General features: G+C 35.5%; 1 protein-coding gene across 1 annotated transcript in view; it reads left to right on the forward strand.

Moving 5' to 3' along the window:
* LOC127859392 (cyclic AMP-dependent transcription factor ATF-2-like) overlaps positions 1-21,264 on the forward strand; it is a 35,228-nt gene extending 13,964 nt beyond the window's left edge. Inside the window, exons 7-12 of the mRNA XM_052396750.1 lie at positions 68-623; positions 2,018-2,178; positions 7,351-7,419; positions 9,664-9,760; positions 11,071-11,182; positions 13,659-21,264. Of these exons, the coding sequence (XP_052252710.1) occupies positions 68-623; positions 2,018-2,178; positions 7,351-7,419; positions 9,664-9,760; positions 11,071-11,182; positions 13,659-14,044 (1,381 nt within the window). The 3' untranslated portion in view covers positions 14,045-21,264. The remainder of the gene's footprint in view (positions 1-67; positions 624-2,017; positions 2,179-7,350; positions 7,420-9,663; positions 9,761-11,070; positions 11,183-13,658) is intronic.
* Positions 21,265-22,965: the final 1,701 nt, after the last annotated feature.

Below are 22,965 nucleotides of genomic sequence, written 5' to 3' on the forward strand. Positions count from 1 at the left end.
AATTTTAAAATATTTTCAGAAATTTTAGTACCCATGTAGCTATCATTAGCATGTTCCTGTATTCCAGACTGGCCACTCAGCCTGCGCAGGCAGTTCAGTCCAGCCCCCAGATGATAGTAGTCCTCATGCAGCTCCCTAATGGCCAGACTATTCCCGTGCAGATACCAGTGTCCAACATTGCCTCATCCCAACCACTACAGTACCTCACCGCCCAGTCACAGAATACGCCGATGATTCTGCACCAGTCCAATCCAGTGATGGCCGCTGCAGCATCTAACATCGGTCCACAGATTGTAACCAATGGAAACACCCAAGCTGCAAAATTTCCAATTTTACCAAATGCAGGTATGTCGTCAACGTCCAACGGTGGCAGTGTGTACATCACTTTACCAACCACTCCCACTGTTGCAGCTAGCCCCGTAGGCTTTAGTCTGCAACATTGTCGCACTGGGGCGCAGATCTTACCAAATCTGGGATCCCAGCATCAAGTTATGGTCCTCCCCACCAGCTCGGTGGTTTCGTCCATGCAGAACATGGCCCCTGTGGCATCTGTCAGCTCTTCCTATCAGACTGCTGGGTCCTCTGGGACAACATTCTCAGGCAGCCAGTCATACACTAAAGAGGTTGGTAACAGATTTCGTATTTACTAATGCACAAAATTAAACATGCCATTAGTTTAAATTTCTGACAATATTACAAAATAAAACCTATTATCTTGGCTGGGGAGGGCATATAGTGATCGCACTGTCCGTCTGTCTGTCCGTCACACTTTGCGTTTAGGTTTCGAAAAATGCTCATATCTTTTATGTCCCTTGAGATATAAGCTTCATATTTGATATGCATGTGTATATGGACAAGGCCTTTCCATACACACACAAATTTTTACCCCTGTGACCTTGACCTTGAACTTAGGGTCTGCGTTTAGGTTTTGAAATCTGCGTTTAGGTTTCGAAAAAAGCTCATAACTTCTTTCAAGCGTTCATAGGGGGCATAAGTCATCCTATGGTGACAGCTCTTGTTTACAAATGATATCAACTTTTATTTCTTGTCAATTACTAACATTAATTTACGTTGATTTTTTAGGAGTGTGTTTAAAATGTCAAATTCTTGTGTTTGGAAATATATAGAGAATATTATGTGAGTTTTGGATAAAGATCAAGTTTGTCATGCGAGGCTTAGAACCGATGTAGCTCGAGGCTTGCCGAGCGCTAACAAGGTTCGTGCCGAGCATGATAAACTTGATCTTTATCCAAAACTCACATAATATTCTATTTATCCTATTATTTTGTGGTCGTTTATCGTTCAAAAAGAGTAAAAATACTTTAAAATTCAAAGAAACAGCACTGGTTTTCCAAGTTGACTCCGAAGTGTTTGTTTACTTCAACGTCATCATTTGCTATGACGTCACATTGAAACATATAGCATTATAGTGTTCTTAAGATAGAGATCAGAAAACCAAGGTCTAAAAATAGTGATAGTATAAAGGTAAAGTTTATACGATCGTTGTTTTACTATCGATTTTCATCTGGTAATAGGATAAATGTGGGCCGTGCTGTGTGAAAAGGTGGTTTAATGCATGTGCGTACATGCCAATCAGGGACGACACTTTCCGCCTAAACTGGATTTTTGCAAAGAAGAGACTTTCTGTAAACGAAAAAAATACCATAAAAGCGCAAAGTGTCGTCCCTGATAAGCCTGTGCTGACAACACTGGCTAATCTGTGATGACACTTTAGACACATGCATTTAACCCCCTTTTCACAAAGCATGGTCCATATTAAATAATTAGAAGAGGGATTTTGGGTACATGCTATGTGATTGAAATGTATAATTATAATACCAGTATTTACACTTTTTTCCAAGTCTGAAATGCTCATGATGTGTTTTTCAGTAAAAACTTCAAAATATTAGTCTATAGAAGGAAAATTTCCAATAACAGAGGCCTGGTAGCTCAGATTTCCAGTTTTTAAGTTTGAAGAAACTCGCATGAATGATAGCTCCTTTTTACTTGATATTAGCGTTTGAAAGCGGCCATTAAGCAACAGACGACTCCAACCCACATTGCGCGGGCTGGTAACAATCTGCTGTCCACGCTCGTGCTGAAGATTGAGCCTAACACCTCAGTAGACACCGTCTCGTCCTCGAGTAATGTCACCTCGCCTGAAGACTACAGTGGAAGGTAACCTAGGACATGCCCAATCATAAGTAAAAAATGTTTCAGTACAAAAATAATGTAATGCCGGTCCGTCTGGTGGCCGTCAGACAGTGCCAACATCACAAATTATCCTACTGAGTAAAGAAAATAAAAGACTGCATAAAATACATATCGTTTTTATTTAGAGTGGTGGCACCTATTACCGAACACTTAAGCCAAAAATTACAATGTTCGGTATTAGATGACACAGCGCAAGAAAACTTTAATTCTATTATAGTAATTTAAGTATATACTTTATTTTGCTTTTAGGTAGGTCTTTTGAAATGCAATGATACATCCGTAATAAACGTTGGAAATCTATGAGTTTTGCATTGTATTACCGAACACGGCATCTATTACCGAATTTAGATGATTCTATTACCGAACATTTCACAGTTTAAAAAAAAATAACATCTCCCACCTGAAATAAGATCTATTTTCGTAATATGTTTATTCATTGGTGATTAATACAACATTTCGTATCATAAAAAAGTAATTTATTGGTGATTAATACAACATTTCTTATCATAAAATAGTAATTCATTGGTGATTAATACAACATTTCTTATCATGAAACAGTAATTGTATTAACAAAACATCAAGTTTTTTATCAAACGCCGAAGATAAAGACTCAACAGTATTTGCACTCGAAAGGCACATCATCCAGGTAGTCATCTTCGACACATTCCATATGAAACCTTCGATAGCACATTGTGCACTCAATGTACACATCATATAAAAGCTCACAAGCATAGCAGTGACCGTCTGCTACCTTAATGCCTTCGTCATCAGAAGACTCCTCAATGGCCTGAAGAATTCGTGCTCGCATTTCCAACCTCTTTCGTTTTTTCTCTCGTGCGACGTTGATCTTCTCTCTTCGCTTTTCATCTTGCTCAGCTTTCTTCTTTTCTTTCGCCTCTTCACGCTCTTTGCGTTTCCGTTCCCGATCTGCCTGGCGCTCCATTTTGGCCTTTTCCTCGGCCTCCTTATCTAAACGTTTCTGTTCAAGAATTTCACGAAACTTAGCCCCAGTTACAGCTTTGGGTAGCGGTGTATGTTTCGCTTTGTTTTTCTTTGTTTCTTGTACTTTTGGTATGACTAATATTTTGCTCATCGGTGATTGCGATGCGGGGTTTACGTTTGAGCGAGACTCGGTTGTCGATTCTCTTGGTTCACATGGTGCCCCTTGGATCATTTCATCAGAACTATTCGGTATGTCTGCGTTGCCGCGATCAGAAGAAACTGAGGGTTGAACTGCATTAGCAGAAATGTGCGGTAAGTCTGAAGTGCCGGCATCTGGCGAAGCCGGGGGTTGAGCTGCACCCATTTCTGTTACAGTGTCCTCAGCGCTAGTGTAAATGTTGCTTGGGTCCAGTTTAACAGAACGTAATACAACGTCGGGGTTGAAAGGAAATAGTCCGGCTTCCTTAAAGCCATTGACGGCAACATCCACGGTTGTACTGCGGTCCCAAGCCTTGCGAAACACAGAGGCAAATGTGCGCTTTGTAACGACATCACCGATATTTTCAAGCTGCCATTCCATGGATGACATGGGAAGCATGTTCAAGTAGACAATACAGTTCTATTCCGTTGGATCTGCAGATGTCAGACGCTTGCATGGTGACATGGGTCTTGTGACCGTCAAGAAGGAGGAGCACTGGCTTCTTTACTTGCCTTTTATTAATCGAGGGTACAAATACGTCCTTCAGCTACGTCACAAACACCTCGGAGTCAATCCAGCCGTTTTCAGATCTTCCAAATGCTGCATCTTCAAATCCTTCGAGGGGGTTGTACGTGAATCGCTGACCAGGATAAATAATCATTGGCGGTATATAGTGTGCTGTTGCGCTTACAGCTGCCATGACTGTAAGCTGTGACTTGTCGCTGTTTGCGAAATGGTAGACTACCGGTGCTCCGCGGCAACCAATTACCTGGTTTCCCTTGGTACATAGGGCAAACCCGCTCTCGTCCGCATTATAGATCCTGGATGGGTCTTTAAGGAGGTCACTGTCACCAAGTTCAACCTCAATGTAGTTACGGAAGTCCGTGAACCATTTCATTACCTTTTCTCGTGTGGCAAGGGCGCGTTCCTTCCCTATTTGGATTGTAGTTCGCAGGCTTAATTCGGGATTGCGTTTGAAAAAACCCTTGAGCCATTGTTTTCCAGGCCTGTTGTCCTTAAACGGATTAGGACGACCGTCTGCATCAAGAATCTTCTTTACTGTTGAAGCAAGCTCTTGACGGGTGCGTCCGTAGCCAATGCGAGACATACCGACAGCCCACTGCACGATACGTTTTTCCTCTGTTAGAGAGAGAACAGGCTTCACCCCACAAGAATGATTGTTATACTTACCTTTCAGATGGTCATGTATCGTAGTTTTTGGTATGCCATACTCAGCAGCTGCATGATTCAAGGTGATGCTTTTACTTTTTACCAATTCTACAACCTTATCTAGGGTGTCAGTATCATACTTTTGACGTTTCTTTGCACCAATTTGCCGACTCATGTCTGTAATTTCAAAAATAATTCGCGTTATTTCTAAAACTATTTAAGGTTTAAAAAATTATGTGTGCTAGATTTTTTTAATATACTTTAATATGGATCGTATATAACATAGATCTTATGTGTTTAAATCTATATTTATTGAGTTAAATTGCGTTAAAATAGCTTTATTTTCAAAACTAACATCATTCAAAACAAAAATTCGGTAATAGATTCCCAAACCATTTTGAGTGATTGTATTACCGAACACCTTTATAACTTCAACAATATACCTTATCGAATGCTATTTACCCTCCTAACATTCCTCAAAATAACATGTGATGTCATTGTTTTAAAAAAATCAAATAAATATAAGCAAAAACACACAATATACTCTTATGAACATGGAGCGTCAAAACTAAGATCGCCGTAAAAAACTGACAACGAAACAGCGATATTTAATCAATGTCATAAAATTCGTTAAAAACTTACTTGTGTACTCGCTGTAGAGGTCAAAGAGAAAAGAAAGATAATTACGTCACAAAATATGACGTCATCGGTGTTATAACATTTAAAGCAGCTTAATAATAGCGATATATGTAAAGTGTTCGGTATTAGATGCACGTTCGGCATTAGATGCCACCACTCTACATAAAAATCATTTCTCAAGTTTCATATCTGATGTTATTCATCATCTAATCCTAAAAGATAAATCTAGTCATCTAACCTCGTTATCCATTCCTTTCCACAATGAGGGCCAAAACGGAACTGTAGCCAAACAGAAGTTTGGCCCTATTTATACTCATAGTAAGATGACGTCATACGCATGATTCAATGAATGACATATGATTTAGCACAATTTCAATGAATGACGTCATATAATAAAAATAAACATTCAAGATGGCAGAAAAGAGAAAATACTGCAAAATACCGGTACTTGAGTGTTAAATGTAATTTATGACAAAGGTAATATCATAATATGATGAATGAATTAATAATATGCACAAAACTTATCAATATATTTATATATTGATTATGATAATATGGCATTTAATAATTATAAACTAAACAATGATTTATAATGACATTGACATTTGTACCCAATGTATATTGTAAAACAAAGTGTTAATACGCATTGACATAGGTCATAGCAATAACTTATCTAGAAAAAGCTGTTACTTTTTGCTCATCAGAGCACAACATGCTCTTTGCTGTACTTAACCCTTTCAGTGCGGGAACCGAATTTTGAAGGCCTTTGCAAACAGTTTGGATCCAGATGAGACGCCACAAAACGTGGCATCTCATCAGGATCCAAACTGTTTGATATGCTGATAGTATTCTTTGAAAAAAATCCAAGAAAATACTAATTTTAGAAATTCAGCAGACGACATTTTAGCAGATGAAAAATTTCCCAGCATGCAATTGGTTAAATTGAGCATTTGGTATCACCTTTTGTCTTGTTGTGTGTATTGCCTTGTGCATCTTCAGCATTTACCTTGTTAACATTTTAGAGGCAATATTTATTGCCTAATCTTAATAGAAAAGCTGTACAGAACATTTTTTCCAAAGATATCTCGGCTGAGTTCATAATTAGCTGACACGGTCACTTTGTCAAATTCAGCAAAAATCCTCTGAACACTATTGAAGTCTCATGTTTTGCCCAATCATTATTAAATTTGCTTAGAGCATTGTGTTCGTATGATACATCAGCTGAGTTCGCAAATTATTTAAATGTCGATGAACTTAAAAATGGACGCTCTATAAATTACATTTTTATTCCAATCATCAGAAAACAAGTGATTTTTTTCACCATATTGGAAATGGGGATGGATCCCTTTTGAATGGTATATATCGCGCCCTTTTGACTAAAATTGAGAAATTAATATTGTTGACCTCCTGCTTACAAATATTTTGTAATTGATAAGAAAAGTGATTTCTATGTTGTATTTACAAAGGTTCAACTTATATAGCTGGATTTGGAGATGAATGGCATGTTAAGACTAATTAAACAAAAAAATATTTTTTGGAAGCCTTCATTTGGGATTTTTTAAGTCCCATTTGGGAAAATTATACACTTTTTTCCATTGGGAATGGGTCCCCCTTCTGGACCTAAATTTGAACGGTAAAAAAACAGTGCAAAACCTGCTTAAGTCATCTGTTTATGATATCTTGGCCTAGTTGAAAAATTGTTGCAGGAAACTTGGCCCCAAGGGCCTGGGCATTTTTCAGGTAATGGCTTTAGTGATTCTTTATAACATTGTAGAAGTCACATTTTTGGGCCCAATCTTCCTGAAATGTTCTCAGAACATATGTTCTAATGTTATCTGGGCTAAGTTTGAAAGTATTTTCTTCATGACTTCAAAAATTGTGCCGGTCTAATGAAAAACAAGTCCCCTAGGGGCATGGCATTTTTCATTATGGCTATCGTTGCAAATTGTTAACTTCTTATGGTAAGTAGAAATGTGTGGTGCAGATATTATGTGTTTATTGAAATAATTATTCAAGTAGACAATCCTTGAAAATTTATTCATTTCATTAATTTCATCCAAATTCCAATCTTATAAAGAACCTGAAAACTTATATTAAAAAACAAAACAAATAAAAGGGAACCATGTGCAGAGTGCTCCTTCTTACAGTTCTTTTAAAACAAGACTTTGACTGTTTTTGTATTGTAGAGAGGTGGACGGTGCAGACTCAAATGATGATTCAGAATCAAAAAGGAGTAAATTCCTGGAAAGAAACAGGTAAGGGATGTGTTATGTTTATCCAATGCAATTGGACGTTGTCAGTATACCCCCATATGAAGTGGGGTGTAGTAGAATCCCCATGGGCAACTCTGTTTCCATAAACTCAAACTTGTCATACAAAATACTTGCATACTTTATACTATTACCAGATGAACATCAATAGTATAACAAAGATCGTATAAACTTTGGTTTTATACTATTGGTATTTTTCGATCAGGGTATTTTCTGATTGCTATTTATTGACAGAACTACTTTTAAAATAATTATACAAATAATATAGAACTATTGTTAAGGGCTGCAACGAATCAAAAAAATTTGTTTGGATCCGAATCCAAATATGGTTTCTTGCAGTTTTTCGGATCCGGATCCCTTATTTAAGAGAAAATTAGAACTTTCTGTCTAAATTAAAGTAATCAATGTTTTAGAAGTATAATTTGACTAAAAAACATTAAACATTTATTAACAAAAAACATAACACATTTCCCGTTTAACATTGTAGTGATTTCCTAATAAAACGAAACCTTAACACTTATTCACTTAATAGTTTGCTCGTTAAAATACACTTTTCACTGTTCATAAGTTTGATGTTTGTTTTCACAAAAATTAACATATCAACACTGCCTGGGTCCAAACAAGCCCTTTGAGCACTGACAGGGTCTCCTGCTGTGGAGAAGATTCGCTCACTGGGCACTGAGGTTCCTTGCATAACAAGATAACATTTAAACTTAGTACATGACGAAATATGCTTTCGAGACAATACATTATGCAGGAACACAATTTGACAGGTCGCAAAATTATGCAAAATTTACCTTAATCACCTTCTAGCCACACTGGATCCACTACCGTTGTTATTAATACAACTCAGAAAGACAATAAGGATTGAAAACTTACTTATTGCCATTAGAAATTGCATTTGTAATTTGTAGATCCTCCATGATTTCAAATTAGTTTTGCTTTCGGGGCTCATTACGGAATGTCCAATGACAATAAAAGCCTAAGGATCTCGAATGATATGCTATTTGACTGTCACTCGTCAATAAGTATCGACTATTACATGTATAATTTATCTTTTGAACAGAACCAGTCTGTTTAAAAAAACAATACTTGTGAAAACACTGCTAGGTTACATACAACTATGAAAATAAATATCCGGAACCAAAATTTTCAGCGGTGGATCCGTACCCGCGAATCTGAAGTTGGATCCGATATCATCGGATATTTCGGGTACCCGTTGCAGCCCTACTATTGTTATTGATTTATTGTGATTGAAATAAATAAGGGTTGTATCTTTTTCAGCACAATAGCATAAGTGACCTATGCTACATGGTTGTTTGTTCAATAAAAAGTTTGTTATCTCATGGAATGACACACTCAGGTTTTTCCAAAAATTGGAGAATTAGTTTTGTCAACTACTGAAGAACAAACTTAGCACTAGAACCTTGAAACTTAAACACATGGTAGCTATGAGCATTTGTGCGACAGTGCACTATTTGGAATTTTGATCTGACCCCTGGGTCAAAAGTTGCGGCGTGGGGATACGTGGCGGCGGCGGCCGCGCCATTTCTAGTTTAGTATATTGTGACCTTGAATGCCCAATCTTATGATACTTGGGCAGAAGATTTGTCCCAATGATATCTCTGCTAAGTTCAAAACTGGATTAAATGGGGTCAGAAAATAGATCACTAGGTCAAATTAAAGACAAATCTTTGAACATTATATAGTCCACAATTATTGCTCAATCATCATGTAACTTGGTAAGAAAATCCAGCTTCAAATTCATGGATTGTGGGTTCAATTTCCAACTTGGCCACATAGCATGTGTTGGAATCGGTCATATAAATCTTTTTATTTTCTACCTCGGATTCAAGCTGTGCAATTGTTAGTTGCTTGCTATAAGAATGTGCACTTAACAGTTTTGTTTAACCTCTTTACTCAAGCAAAGTGGCTAACTGATATGAGTAAAATAATGTTTGAAAACTGTGAAAAATCAAAATAAACAAATAACCAAACTGAACTTTCTTTATAGGAACCTAGGAACATGTTGTTAATGTTCAGTGTAAAGAGAGTTTTAAAATAATCGAGAATTACAGTTGGAATAGTGTCAATTTGTAAACCTGTGAACACGTCCCTTTGATAATCGGGGGTGTTTTTAATAAGTCAAGAATTAGAGTTGGAATATTGTCAATTTGTTAACCTGTGAACAAGTCCCATTGATGACCGATGTGCACATCCACATTGTAGGGCAGCAGCTGCGCGGTGTAGACAGAAACGAAAGAAGTGGGTGGAAACGCTCGAGAAAAAGGCCAGCGATCTCGCAACAGTCAACAACAGACTCAATGTATATAGTTTGGGTTTATCTTGTTTCAAAGCTCTTTTAAATATTAACAGTATTTCCCCCTTTATAAAGGCAAATACAAACCGCTTTCCTCTTTTCATGTATACCGGTACATTTAGCTATTATATTGATGAAATTGTTAAGCAAAGTATATTTTTAATGACAATTTTTTGTTTGATACATGCATCCAGGGGATTTGAATTTGATGAAATCACAGACTCAATATACGATGATTTGGTTCGCTGAATAGTAAGATTTTAGGCCTTTGTCAAGAAATCGTTTGGTTATGGGTCTTTGTTGTTTAATGAACATCAGCATATGGACCTTTGTTGTGACATTGTTAGCATATATGTATTTGTCACTAAATAGTAAGCTTCTTGGTTTTTGTCAAGAAATAGTTTGCCTATAAATCCTTATGGTTTACCGAAAAGTAAGCTTATGGGCCTTTGTTCTTATGAAGGATTCTGACACACTACTGTCTACAGCAATTTTTTTCCTTCTTTATAAGGTACCGAAAAACGGCACTTGCCCAATTAGGAAAAAAATAATAATTTCCCACTTGCTGTAAAAATTAATTCACAAATGAAGGTCTCCAAAAAAATAAAAAAATATTTTTTTCCCCTTCCAGTTTCACCGGACGGGACTAATGGTTTTCACTTTGTGCGTCTGTCTGTCTGTCACACTTTTCTGGAATCTGCGATTACTTTAAAAGTTCTTAATATTATTTCATGAAACTCGAAACATGGATAGATGGCAATATGAACATTATGCACGTCATTTCATTTTGTTCCTACATCAAAAATTCTGGTTGCTATAGTAACGAATAAACTAGAAATACTGCTGAAAATGGTGGTTTTCTGGATCCTGCGATAACTTTAAAAGTTATTGATATTTTTTCATGAAACTTGAAACATGGATAGATGGCAATATGGACATTATGCATGTCATTTCATTTTGTTCCTACGTCAAAAATTCTGGTTGCTATGGCAACAGATAAAAAAAAATTCTGACAATGGTGGAATTTCTGACAATGGTGGAGCCGGTAGGGGACATATATTGCTTGGCAATAGTCTTGTTATGAATAACATTTAGTTTGTTTCCCTATGCAGCTTCATGGCATGAACCTAAGTAAATATAATATTGACAACTTGACAACACTTAGTTATCAAAAAAAATTTGGGAGCAAAAAATTCAATACACCAATGTCCCACGACACGCATTCTTCCTATTTCAGTGTTTTTCGCGCATATTTTTGGTATCTGGTACCAGTACTTTTGCCAATTGGGCAAACAAATTGCTGCACTATATTACAGAGTGAAATCAACAAGCTGCGTTCTGAGGTGGCAGGGTTGAAGACGTTACTGTTGGCCCACAAGGATTGTCCAGTGACCCAACAGCAGCGCATACACGGCCAACTAGGGGAATGTAAGGGCAATCAGGGCCGTAGAAAGCGGACGACTTAGTGGAAACTCAAGTTTTATTTGTGAAAAAAAGTTTTAGGCTGTGATTTGTATGTTTTCAATTGCTTTGATCCTTGTAGCCAAAAGACGGTCAAAGTAATACAAGTTATTAATAGAATACCATAGAGCTCAAATATGAATGCTGGTAATCAGTTTAGGTTTTTCGTGTGTGAATGCAAAATTTGAAGGTGACAAATGTTAAAATTTGTCTGTACAAGAAGAATTGTGGAAATGACACAGTGTAGTTAGTGTGTTTGGTTTTACGATTTTAAATTTATCTTTTGGATTTAAAGAATGCTTTTAATATGAAAGTGCTGATTGAAGAGACACAGATCATCCATTCTGTTGGATCTGGGGAAATGATCCATATAAATGATTGTCCGGGATTAGTTTTTGTGTAAATTAATTGTGCTTTTTTTCTTCAAAATACATGCTTCAAATCTCACAAATGAACTGACATCACTGAAGGAAATTAAAGAGTGTGACATTGTATTCAAATTATATCTTTAAGCATCACAATCATTTATACTTGTCAACATTTAGTTCTTTTTAGCGTTGCCTCTTTTATCTCGCATTAACAAAATTTAAAGTAAACGAATTTAACCCTTTTGGGTTAATTAAAGTCATGTTTCCATAAAGTTTTTTGATATGCAGGAAGTCAATTAAATAAGCTAATTATTTAAATTTAGCAGTTTACAGGATTTATTTGTAACAGAGTGTAATGCTTAATAGACCCTTTTCACAATAAGCCAAAAGTGATAAGAGCGCGAAGTAAATATGCACTAATGGTACTGAATATTATGTGGATTAATTATACACCCATTACCATTGGTAATGGGGGCTATATAGGAGTCACTTTGTTGGTCAGTCGGTCGATCGTCCGTCTGTCAGTTTGTCCCGAAATTTCATCTGATCTTCACCAAACTTGGTCACAAGTTGTATCTTGATGATGTATAGGTCAAGTTTGAATATGGGTCATGTTGGGTCAAAAACTAGGTCACAGGGTCAATTAGTGTGTTTTAAACCGAAAGTTTGTTTGGACCATAACTATTTCATTTATCATTAGATTTTAAAATAACTTGGTACATTTGTTCACCATCATGCGACGGTCAAATGCTTGTCCGGGCCATAACTTTATCATTTATTGTGAGATTAAAATCATTAGGCAAATTTGTTCACCATCATGGGACGGTGTGTCGCGCAAAAGAATTATGTCAATATCTCAAATGTCTAGGTCACACTTTGAGTTCAAATTTTAAAAATGGCCATAAATGAGCTTGTCTGGGCAATAACTATGTCGTTCATTGTGAGATTTTAAAATCATTTGGCACATTTGTTCACCATCATTGGACGGTGTGTCGCGCGAAAGAATTACGTTGATATCTCCAAGGTCAAGGTCACACTTTGAGTTCAAAGGTCAAAAATGTCCATAAATGAGCTTGTCCGGGCCATAACTATGTCATTCATTGTGAGATTTTAAAATCATTTTGCATATTTGTTCACCATCATTGGACAGTGTGTCGCGTGAAAGAATAACGTCAATAACTCCAAGGTCAAGGTCACACTTTCAGTTCAAAGATCAAAAATGGCCATAAACGAGCTTGTCCGGGCCATAACTATGTTGTTCATTGTGAGATTTTAAAATCATTTGGCACATTTGTTCACCATTATTGGACGGTGTGTCGCGCGAAAGAATTACGTCGATATCTGTAATGTCAAGGTCACAATGTGAGTTCAAAGGTTAAAAATGGCCATAAATGATCCTGTCCGGGCCATAACTATGTCATTTATTTTGAGATAAAAAAAAAAATACCTGGTACATTTGTTCACAATCATTGGACTATGTGTCATGCGAAAGAATGATGGTGATAACTCCAAGGTCTAGGTCACACTTGGAGTTCAAAAGTAAAAAAATGGCCATAAATTTGGACGGCATGTCTTGCGAAAGAATTCAATGGTCCAAAGGTCAAAATGGCCATAAATGATAATGGCATTATAATTCTTAAAAATCACCTTAAATTTGATTCTCTTGTTTTGTGAAGACAGCATGCAAAATAGTCTGTGTCAATGCGGCACGTGGGGGTATACGTCACGTCTGTGACAAAGCTCTAGTTATTATTGAGGTATTAGAATGTCTATATTATAATTACTTATCAATTTATAGACTTAACACATGCCTATATGCATATGCTTGACGTTATTGTAACCAATGTCAGTGCTCATGAAAATCCCAAATGTAAATAATAACAATCAACTGGTATAATTATCTACATTGATATTCTACGCCAAAAAAGTTACATGTTCAGCCTCTTTCTGAAATTTGACACGTCAAGTGATATCTAAAAATAGCAACAGCGGTAGTATTGTTAAACTGGTTTATTGTTTTCTAGTTATACTAAATCTGGGTCTTACAATTGTCAGCGATTTTTTAATATTTTCAGGTGATCAGCTACAGATCATTGAGGACAGTGCTGAGCAAGCAACAACATTAAACATGAGGAATATTGTGACATCAGTTGACAATGAAAGCCATTCTATCATCTCCATGCCTCATTCCCTACCTCAGCTGATAACACCAATGACTCTAAAGGGTAACCAGTCTACTGCTCAGACTATAGTGAGCTTGCAGCAAGCTGCGACCCAGTCTACAATGGGACTTCCTGTTACCCTAGTGCATGCTGGGACATCTTCTGGCAGTCATATGACCACTGCAGCAGGTGGGATGAGCCATCTTAGTGTGATAACAGGACCAAACACGATATCTCTGCTGCCAAAAATTCTCAACTTTGATGGAAAGTTGCATATTGTTACAGGTTCACGGACCTGAGGAATACATCTTGTGGTTTTACTGAATACAATAGCAGCACTAAAAAAACTGGTAGCCTAGTCCTAGGCAATCTTGAAATGGCTTGAAATTGAATACAAATCCATTTGGCACTACATTTATAATTTAATTTTTACATGAAACATGCTAATTTAGAGAAACATCACAGTTTTGGTTGTTAAACTACCAATTTACAATGCAAAAGGTAGTCAAGATGTTGAACTGAGGACAGTAAAATAAAGGTCTTATTATGCCCCCCTTCGAAGAAGAGGGGGTATATTGCTTTGCTCATGTCGGTCGGTCGGTCTGTCGGTCTGTTGGTCCGTCCACCAGGTGGTTTCCGGATGATAACTCGAGAACGCTTGGGGCTAGGATCATGAAACTTCATAGGTACATTGATCATGACTCGCAGATGACCCCTATTGATTTTGAGGTCACTAGGTCAAAGGTCAAGGTCACAGGTAAAGGTCACAGTTACTGGAAATAGGCATTTTAAGGATTTAGCATGGTTCAAACAAGGGAAACAACTACGGTTTATGCATGCTCTTTATATTACAGATTTGCCTCCCTTTAATTCATTCAAAATCTCATTTTACAGCAGAGATTCCAAATCTGACCTGTAAATGAACCCCATATTTACTGCCAGTGCAGTTTGTTTTACAAACAGCCCTTGTTTCAATTTTAACATACAAATTCATGCTAGAATCATTTTTACAGATTACACACATCATTCTTTTTCAGCCGATATGAGCCGCATTATGCAAAAATGAGTTCTTGCTGAGATAAATGTGTCAATCTATCATCACAGCAATGAGTTGACACAAATGATATTCACTACCAGATCTGAATACTTATTTATTGTGTGTTTAATTCAGATTAACTGATAGATGATTTTCACTGAAATTTAATATATTAAGATTGTGTCATTTTGTTACTGTGTCATTTTGTTACTTTTTATTTTAGTGTAATTTCTCGTTAAATGATAATTCATTAAATTGTGGATCAATTAAAATAAAATTTCTATGAGGTATTGAAATTTATTAATTTTGTTTATATTCCAAATTTAAACATAATCTGTTAAAAAAATAATCAAGAAATAAGATCAATGTAAGTTGACATTGTATCTTTGCATGTATGTATAAAGGGGGGGGGGGGCTTCTTTTCACTTTAAAGATGCATACTCTTCTTTGAATAATTGACTGGTGTGATATTTAGTTTAATATTAACCACAAAAAACTACAAATACACATTTACCTTTTTTATTTTAAACCAAGTACCAATAATGTCTGCAATGCTATTCTGATTTTAATGATGTATATAAATAATATTTATTATTTATTTCCTCAAGCATACAATAATGATATGAAACAAAAATATTGCATTTGTATGGATCCCTTAACTTGTGTGGCATGAACATTGGCATTATTAACCCTTCTTTCGACGCATGTGTAGGCCATTAGAACATTAAATTTAAGACCTTTTTCACTACATTAAAGTTTTAAAGGTTTCATTTCCAACCCTTAGATACTGATGAGCAGCAAACAGCATAAAACCTGAACAGACTGCGAGTTACTCGCAGGCTGTTCTGGTTTTATGCTTTTTGCACATAGAAATTTTCACTTTGCTTATGGGAAAGGGTTTTAAAAAAGTGCTGTCATTTTCTGCGATATTTTGTCTTAAATTTTATGCTGGGGATTTTTCATGATTGTTCATGAAATCGATGCTATAAAGGAAAGTTGTTGAGAATTATGATGACTAAATGCTTGTGGTGTTGAACTAGAAAGTAACAAGTAAACCTTCAGTTGCTACTGCTTTAAAGGTAGTTTAAAATGTCAATAAATTTCCTAGACATTTAAATTTATTTAATTTGTTGTTTGTCTTTAAAGCGGGTATATACGATTTTGTCAAATATTTATGAATTTATATAAACTGTGTAAAAAACTTATTATATATATATTTCAATATAAATTAAAATAAAAGTTAAGAAGAACATGTGTTGAGAAATGTAAAATAAGCCAGATATTTAATTCTGAAATAGAAAACGGCTGTACAGCTGAATTCGCCAGCATGTATACCATACATGTACGATGTGCATCTAAACTTAGTTTAACGGTTTATTTGAATTCCTGCAACGATATCTATTCATACGACACACGAACACTATCTACGATCCTCATACAAAGACGAATGCTTCGGTTATTGTAGGAAAATATGTACGTCACTATCGGCTCGGAGCGCTAATTTGTCTTTGCTGCATTTTATGAAATTCGGCTTTAATGTATAATTTTTCTTGCCTATTTTGTGTTATTGTAACATATTTTATCAATATATTACAATTAAACACATATAAAAAATCGTATATACCCGCTTTAAGTGAACCTTTAATTATGACCAATTCTCAATGTAGATTATTTCATGTTTGAATAATTATGATAAAACATGAAAAATGTCCAGCTAATACAGTGATAGGAAATCAGAAATATACAGAGAAGCATAATACAGAATATATAGTCTGTCTTCTTGTATTTCATGGATTGGTGATGGACATATTTTGTGTGAAAAAGAAGTGCCTAGCAAATCAATGTGATTTTTATGTATTCGAACTTTGTATCACAAAATCTATTGTTGTTTGGTAGTCACTGCATTGAAAACTATGTGGTTTTGAAGGAAATGAGTGAGTCTTAAGAATCATTGGTCAATTATTCATGAAAACTTGATGTTTATATATTTATGCGATAATAAAATTCACACAAAACAAGAAAACATCTTTCTGCAAGGTAATTGTTTTTCAAATTTAAGATTGCTGTATTTTAGATGATAATGATACCGTTAACAAATTTAAGATTGCTGTATTTTAGATGATAAGGATACCGTTAACAAATTTAAGATTGCTGTATTTTAGATGATAAGCATACCGTTAACAAATTTAAGATTGCTGTATTTTAGATGATAAGCATACCGTTAACAAATTTAAGATTGCTGTATTTTAGATGATAAGCATACCGTTAACAAATTTAAGATTGCTGTATTTTAGATGATAAGCATACCGTTAACAAATTTAAGATTGCTGTATTTTAGATGATATGGATACTGTTAACATAAGGACATTCTGAGTTTATGTCTTGCTGCTTCTTTTATCCAATAAATGTTTTAATGTGTATTTGAAAGGCCTGAGTTTTACCAACACTGTATTTTTATTTAAATGCATGTATAATTATGTGAGCTAATTTTTCACTACAAGTTTTATGTCATTATTTATCAATCTTGTGCAATGTATACCTGTATTATATATGTTTATAGTTTATTGTAACAGCAAATCATCCTTATATCTTCATAATTCAACAGATTTTTGTTGTGTCTAATTTCTTTATATGTCAAGACTGTCAAGAATGTTAAGATATTTCTCACCTTTGCAAGGCAAACATGTAAACCGTAGAATAATTTATTTCAATTTTTTCAGCATCATCCTGTCATTCCAGTCAAGTGTTTCTTTGAAGGCAATTAAAATATTAAATTTTCTATTTTAATTTAATTTTACAAAAAATTTAATTCTAATTTGACTTCACGTTTTCATGTTCAGAATAAGTAGCCCCCTCCGCATAATTAATTACAGTGTGTTCTTCTTTTGATAAGTGAGCATAGTGTACTTTGTGTACAGGGTATGCCCTTTTTTAATGGCTGCATGTAGATGTAGTCTGCAATAGACTTGTGATATTTTTGAATATATGTTACACTTTCAAATCTAATTACATATTTATGAAATAAACAAATTTCTATTTGTAGCATATGAGAAGTTTATAAATTCTCTTTTACAAATATTGGTAGTTTTGTGTACATGAATATATCATATCTAAAACATCTAGCACAGTTAAAACGTCCATCTTATTACAATGTGAGAAATGATGTCTGTTTTGATATTTCAGCATGTGCAGTCTGTGTACTAAAATGTTGATCGCACAACTGAATGTCTGGGTATTTAACCCTTTGCATGCTGGGAAATTTGTCGTCTGTTAAAATGTTGTCTGCTGAATTTCTAAAATATGCATTTTCTTCGATTTTTTTTAAAGAATACTGTCAGAATAGTAAACAGTTTGGATCCTGATGAGACGCCACGTTCTGTGGCGTCTCATCTGGATCCAAACTGTTGGCAAAGGCCTTCAAAATTCGGTTCAAGCACTGAAAGAGTTAAAACAGTTTAATTTCACAAGTAATGGATGCCTCGAGATTATCTGCGGACACATTTAGATAACGACATTGTCCCTTGCCCATTTTGCAAAATCCAACCTGGACACAATATCTGTCTCTTACAAATGTTTAAATGGAGGCATTGAATTGGATTTGAAATTCAGATCATTTCTTAATGTTCGCTAGACACTAGAAACATTGCTGTTATTAGAAATATTAAACATTAACCTTTAACATGACCTGACATTTGGGGCATGTCCTGGTTTAATTCTTTAATCTTCTCCACATTGGCATCATGCTGTCTGGAGAAGTCCCTGGTTAATGCATCCAAAACAGATCCTGTGGCATAAAATAACTTAACTATTATATTTAAGGTCATTAGCTGATTTTTTTCTTTGGATACATCTTTTTCATTGTTCTGATTACATAAATCACTGATTTTATTTCAAAAATAAAATGTATACATTACAAATCTCTTTACACATTTCCCTGGTAGTCGACACATGTTAAAACATCTAACATTTGATAACATCCCAAATAACATCATGCCATCAATGTTTTCCTGAACAAATACAATATCAAGAAATCTCTTTTGACTGACTTTTAAGTGTTTTTCTTATCATATTGTTTATTATTGAACTACATAGTTTTGAAAGTGTTACATACATTTTTGAAAACCCTGTATGTTTCTTAGATTTTTGTTGATGAAGTAGATTGCATGTTTCTGTTATATTTTTCTGTTTTTCCCTACCTGTTCAAAAGTGCCATCTTGTTATATAATCAACTCTAGAAAGGGATACATTTACAGAGCTTTTTTAAGTAGGAAAACAACTTTATGTTTTTAGCTCACCTGGGCCCAACAGCCTTATGGAGACCTTTATTTAAAAATTTAATAGCATTTTTCTGCATTTCATCGGTGTATGAACTGTTGCATAATTTGCATAAACGCCGATTAATCTAGCGTATGAATCTATTTTCAGTTTCGGTTTCATCTCCGTCCAATGGTTATATCGTTGAAGTTCGCGCAAAAAATATAACGTCATTTCGCTATTGACCAATAAAAAACAATGCCATTAAGTTTCGCGCAAAACATGACGTCTTTTTGGCAACTTGTTTATGACCAGAAAGTAGTGCTATGATTATTCATGTTTAAATTTGCATACAAAGTGGGTTCATTGGATAATGAAAAACCGGTCATGTGAACAAATTATCCAATCAGAATGCAGCATTCATATGAAAGTGACATAAGTTGTAATAATTGATACTTTGGTGTCCTGGGTCTGTTTTCTAGCCTGTGTGTGCTTCCCTGTGCTTGCAACTTTTGTCTTCAAGTTGCATCTGCTATACCGCTGGGCAGATAACGATAAAGCTATACAATTAGTTTCCTTGGTTGGTCCTTTATGCAAGTTTTTGAAATCGTTCCAGTCCATTTATTAAAAAGGTCAAAGGGCCCCCAAAAAGGGTTTGAAAATAACAATGCCACTAATCTTCACTCTTAAACTGCAAGGCCCGTAGGTTTCATACTTGGTATATAGCATTGTATTGTGGTCTTTTGCATAATTTGTTAAAACAATTGCCCTAGCCATGCCCCTTGGGTCACAATTAGTACATAGACTAAAATAGAGAATTAATTTTTTTAATTCTATCGGAAGCCACATGGCCAACGGCTTTTATATAAGGATATGTAACATCATAAAGACATTGTCTAAAGAGTTTGTTAAAATTGGCCTTGCCTTGTGGATCACTTGTTTTTATTTTACAGTGACTTAGAGTGTGTGTTAAGCAGGAGGCAAATTGAAGTTGTCAAAGTGGCAACCTTAGGCAGGGAACCGCTTTTGAGACAATAGGTGTGCTGATTAAACTTTGTTATTCTTAGAAACATTAAATACCTTAATCAAAATCTCTGATAATATTTTAATGTCTTACTTAACATGCAAATGTACCGTGTATACTCGCACTGGTTACTTAACTTACTGGCAAACTCCTTTGCTTTCTCCTTAACCCTTTGCATGCTGGGAAATTTGTCGTCTGCTAAAATGTCGTCTGCTGAATTTCTAAAATTAGCATTTTCTTTGATTTTTTTTCAAAGAATACTATATTAGAATAGCAAACAGTTTGGATCCTGATGAGACGCCACGTTCTAGGCCTTCAAAATACGGTTCCAGCACTGAAAGGGTTAATCTTAAGTCCAGAAATATTAACTGTATGACCCATAAACTCATTGTTTACCCTTAACCACTTAGATATGTATTTTGACGCATTTGTGGTCCGTTAGAAAGTTACATTAAATTAAAGACCTTTCTTACAAGATTCATATTTTAAAGGCTTCATTTCAAACCCTTAGATACTGATGAACAGCAAACAGCATAAAACCTTAACAGACTGCGAGTTACTCGCAGGCTTTTCTGGTCTTATGCTGTTTTCACATAGCCATTTTCAATTAGTTTCTGAGTGGGAAAGGTTAAGTTAACTGACTTACAGGCAAGATTCCAATTAATTGATTTTGTAAATGAGGAAATAATAAATAGTATAACATTTAACTCATTATTATACAGCAGTTGAAATGCCTACTAGCATAATATGTTCAAAAATTAATTATATTTCTTTAATTTATATTGATAAACATTATGTCTTTGATAGTTCTTTGTATAGGAAAAAAATAGGTATTGTTTTTTATGTGCTTCTATCTGTGATTTTAATTGTTCAGTGGTTTCAGGATCAACAAATATATTTGGATTAACAGAATAGAATCACCATGTAGTTGCTGTACATTTTGTTGTTAGCACTTCAAGTGTTTTAATGTAATAAAAAATTCTTCAACAATCACACTGTAGGATCATTTCATATACATTATAATATGATTTTGTTTGCTTCAAATTGACTTATTGCAAACCACTATGCATTCATGTATTTGTGACTGTTAATCATTAGGTTTTGTTTCTTGTCTTTCTTTTCTTCTATCATGCTAATTCACTACATGTTCAGCAAATAGCTTACAAATACACATGTAAATAAATAAATGATAAAAAGATTAAAAATATTGTTGTTTGTTTTTTTGTGGATTTATGTATTGAAGTTACTGGACCCATGCCGTGTACATGGGCCTCTTCCACATGTAAACAATAAATGGATATATTATTACAAGCAAAAGAACACACTGTATATTCATTTATTTCTCGTTGACATGAAATTTTGTGGATTAATAAAATCTAGCATTTTTGTTTGATTTTAAATTCATGGATTTTATTTTGATTTTTTTATATAAGACAGGACTTTTCGCAGAAGTCAAACGCATATTGATCGATGTTGCGCAAAAATGGATATTATGCCATATGTTGCCAGGTGCTCCATACCAGACTGCGCATTTGCATGATCTGGTGAGGAGCTACCCTGCCTGCTATAGTGACGCAATATTTTGTGGTCTTCTTAGCGGAAAGGGTAGCTCCTGACCAGAGTGCGAAGGCTGGTGTTGTAGCTACGCTGGCAGCATATGGCATTAGACCTATTTTTGCATGATGCATCACATATTATCAGGCGCAGAATTAACGGGGCTTTCAGGGGCTTACACTCGGGCTGGACAGAATGTAAACACACCGTTAAATACTGTTAAATACATATAAAAAAATATCGGGTAGGAGGCCCGACCAATCCGACCGCCCCAATCACTCATGCCGACCGAACCAGACCAGTAACCAACCGCTTGGTTGGGCTTGATCGAGTTGATCTGATCGGCAGTGGGAACCCAGCTTAAAGGAAGGAATTTAGTGTGTATGGGTAAAATATCTCAGTTGATAGATCAGCATTCTTATGATCCAACTGTTGTGGGTTTGATCCCAGCACTGGATCAACCTTTCCTCCACAGTTTACCTTCAGTGTACCAGTATTTATCCTTTTACTGGTCTGCATCATAGAACTATTTACAGTCATCCTCTACATCTATGAATACACAGACAGACAGATGGACGGACGGATAGACAGACATACAGAATAAGGGACAGGCCCCTTTTGAATGTGGCATACACATTTTTTGTGTTCTAATTCTTACTCTTTCCTAATGTTTTTTAACTTTTATTAATATTATGAATTTCAGTAACATTTTAGTGGAATATTGAGGGTGAAAGTATCTATCTATATATACTGCTAGTCGCCAACAATTAGCATTACAAGCAGGTGCGTGTCAGTGCTAGGAAATTAAGGAAGAAGTGTATAGGAGATAAAAGTAATACATAATGTATTTGTGAGACATAGAAACAAAGGTGATAGTGTTAGTTAAAAGAAGGAATATACAGATAAAAGGTTAAAAACAGCCAACCTGCTTAGAAACTGTGGTCTAGTTTGGTCACCCCCAGCCTAAACTGGTCCAGGGTAGGTGCCTGTACAATATTGGCTGGTAGAGAGTTCCATAGGACAATAGTGGCTGGATAGAAGGAGAATTTATAGTAGTTGCTTGGAGTAGGGATTTGTCTGAATGAAAGGGGGTGCAAATGTCTAGTGAGCCAGGTCGGAGGAGTGACATAGGGAGGCATTGGTACAGCAACCAGTTAGTGGACAATTTTATAGAACATCAGTAGCCGGGAGTCATACCTTCTGTTCTCAAGTGAACGCCACCCTAATTTGTCTAGCATGTGTGTGACACTGTTGTGATATGAGTAATCATTTGTAACCCATCGAGCGGCCTTGCGTTGGACCATCTCGATCTTGTTTATGTTGTGTTGTGTGTGTGGGCTCCACACTGAGCT

Source organism: Dreissena polymorpha, chromosome 15, assembly GCF_020536995.1.
Source record: "Dreissena polymorpha isolate Duluth1 chromosome 15, UMN_Dpol_1.0, whole genome shotgun sequence".
NCBI classification, from domain to species: domain Eukaryota; kingdom Metazoa; phylum Mollusca; class Bivalvia; order Myida; family Dreissenidae; genus Dreissena; species Dreissena polymorpha.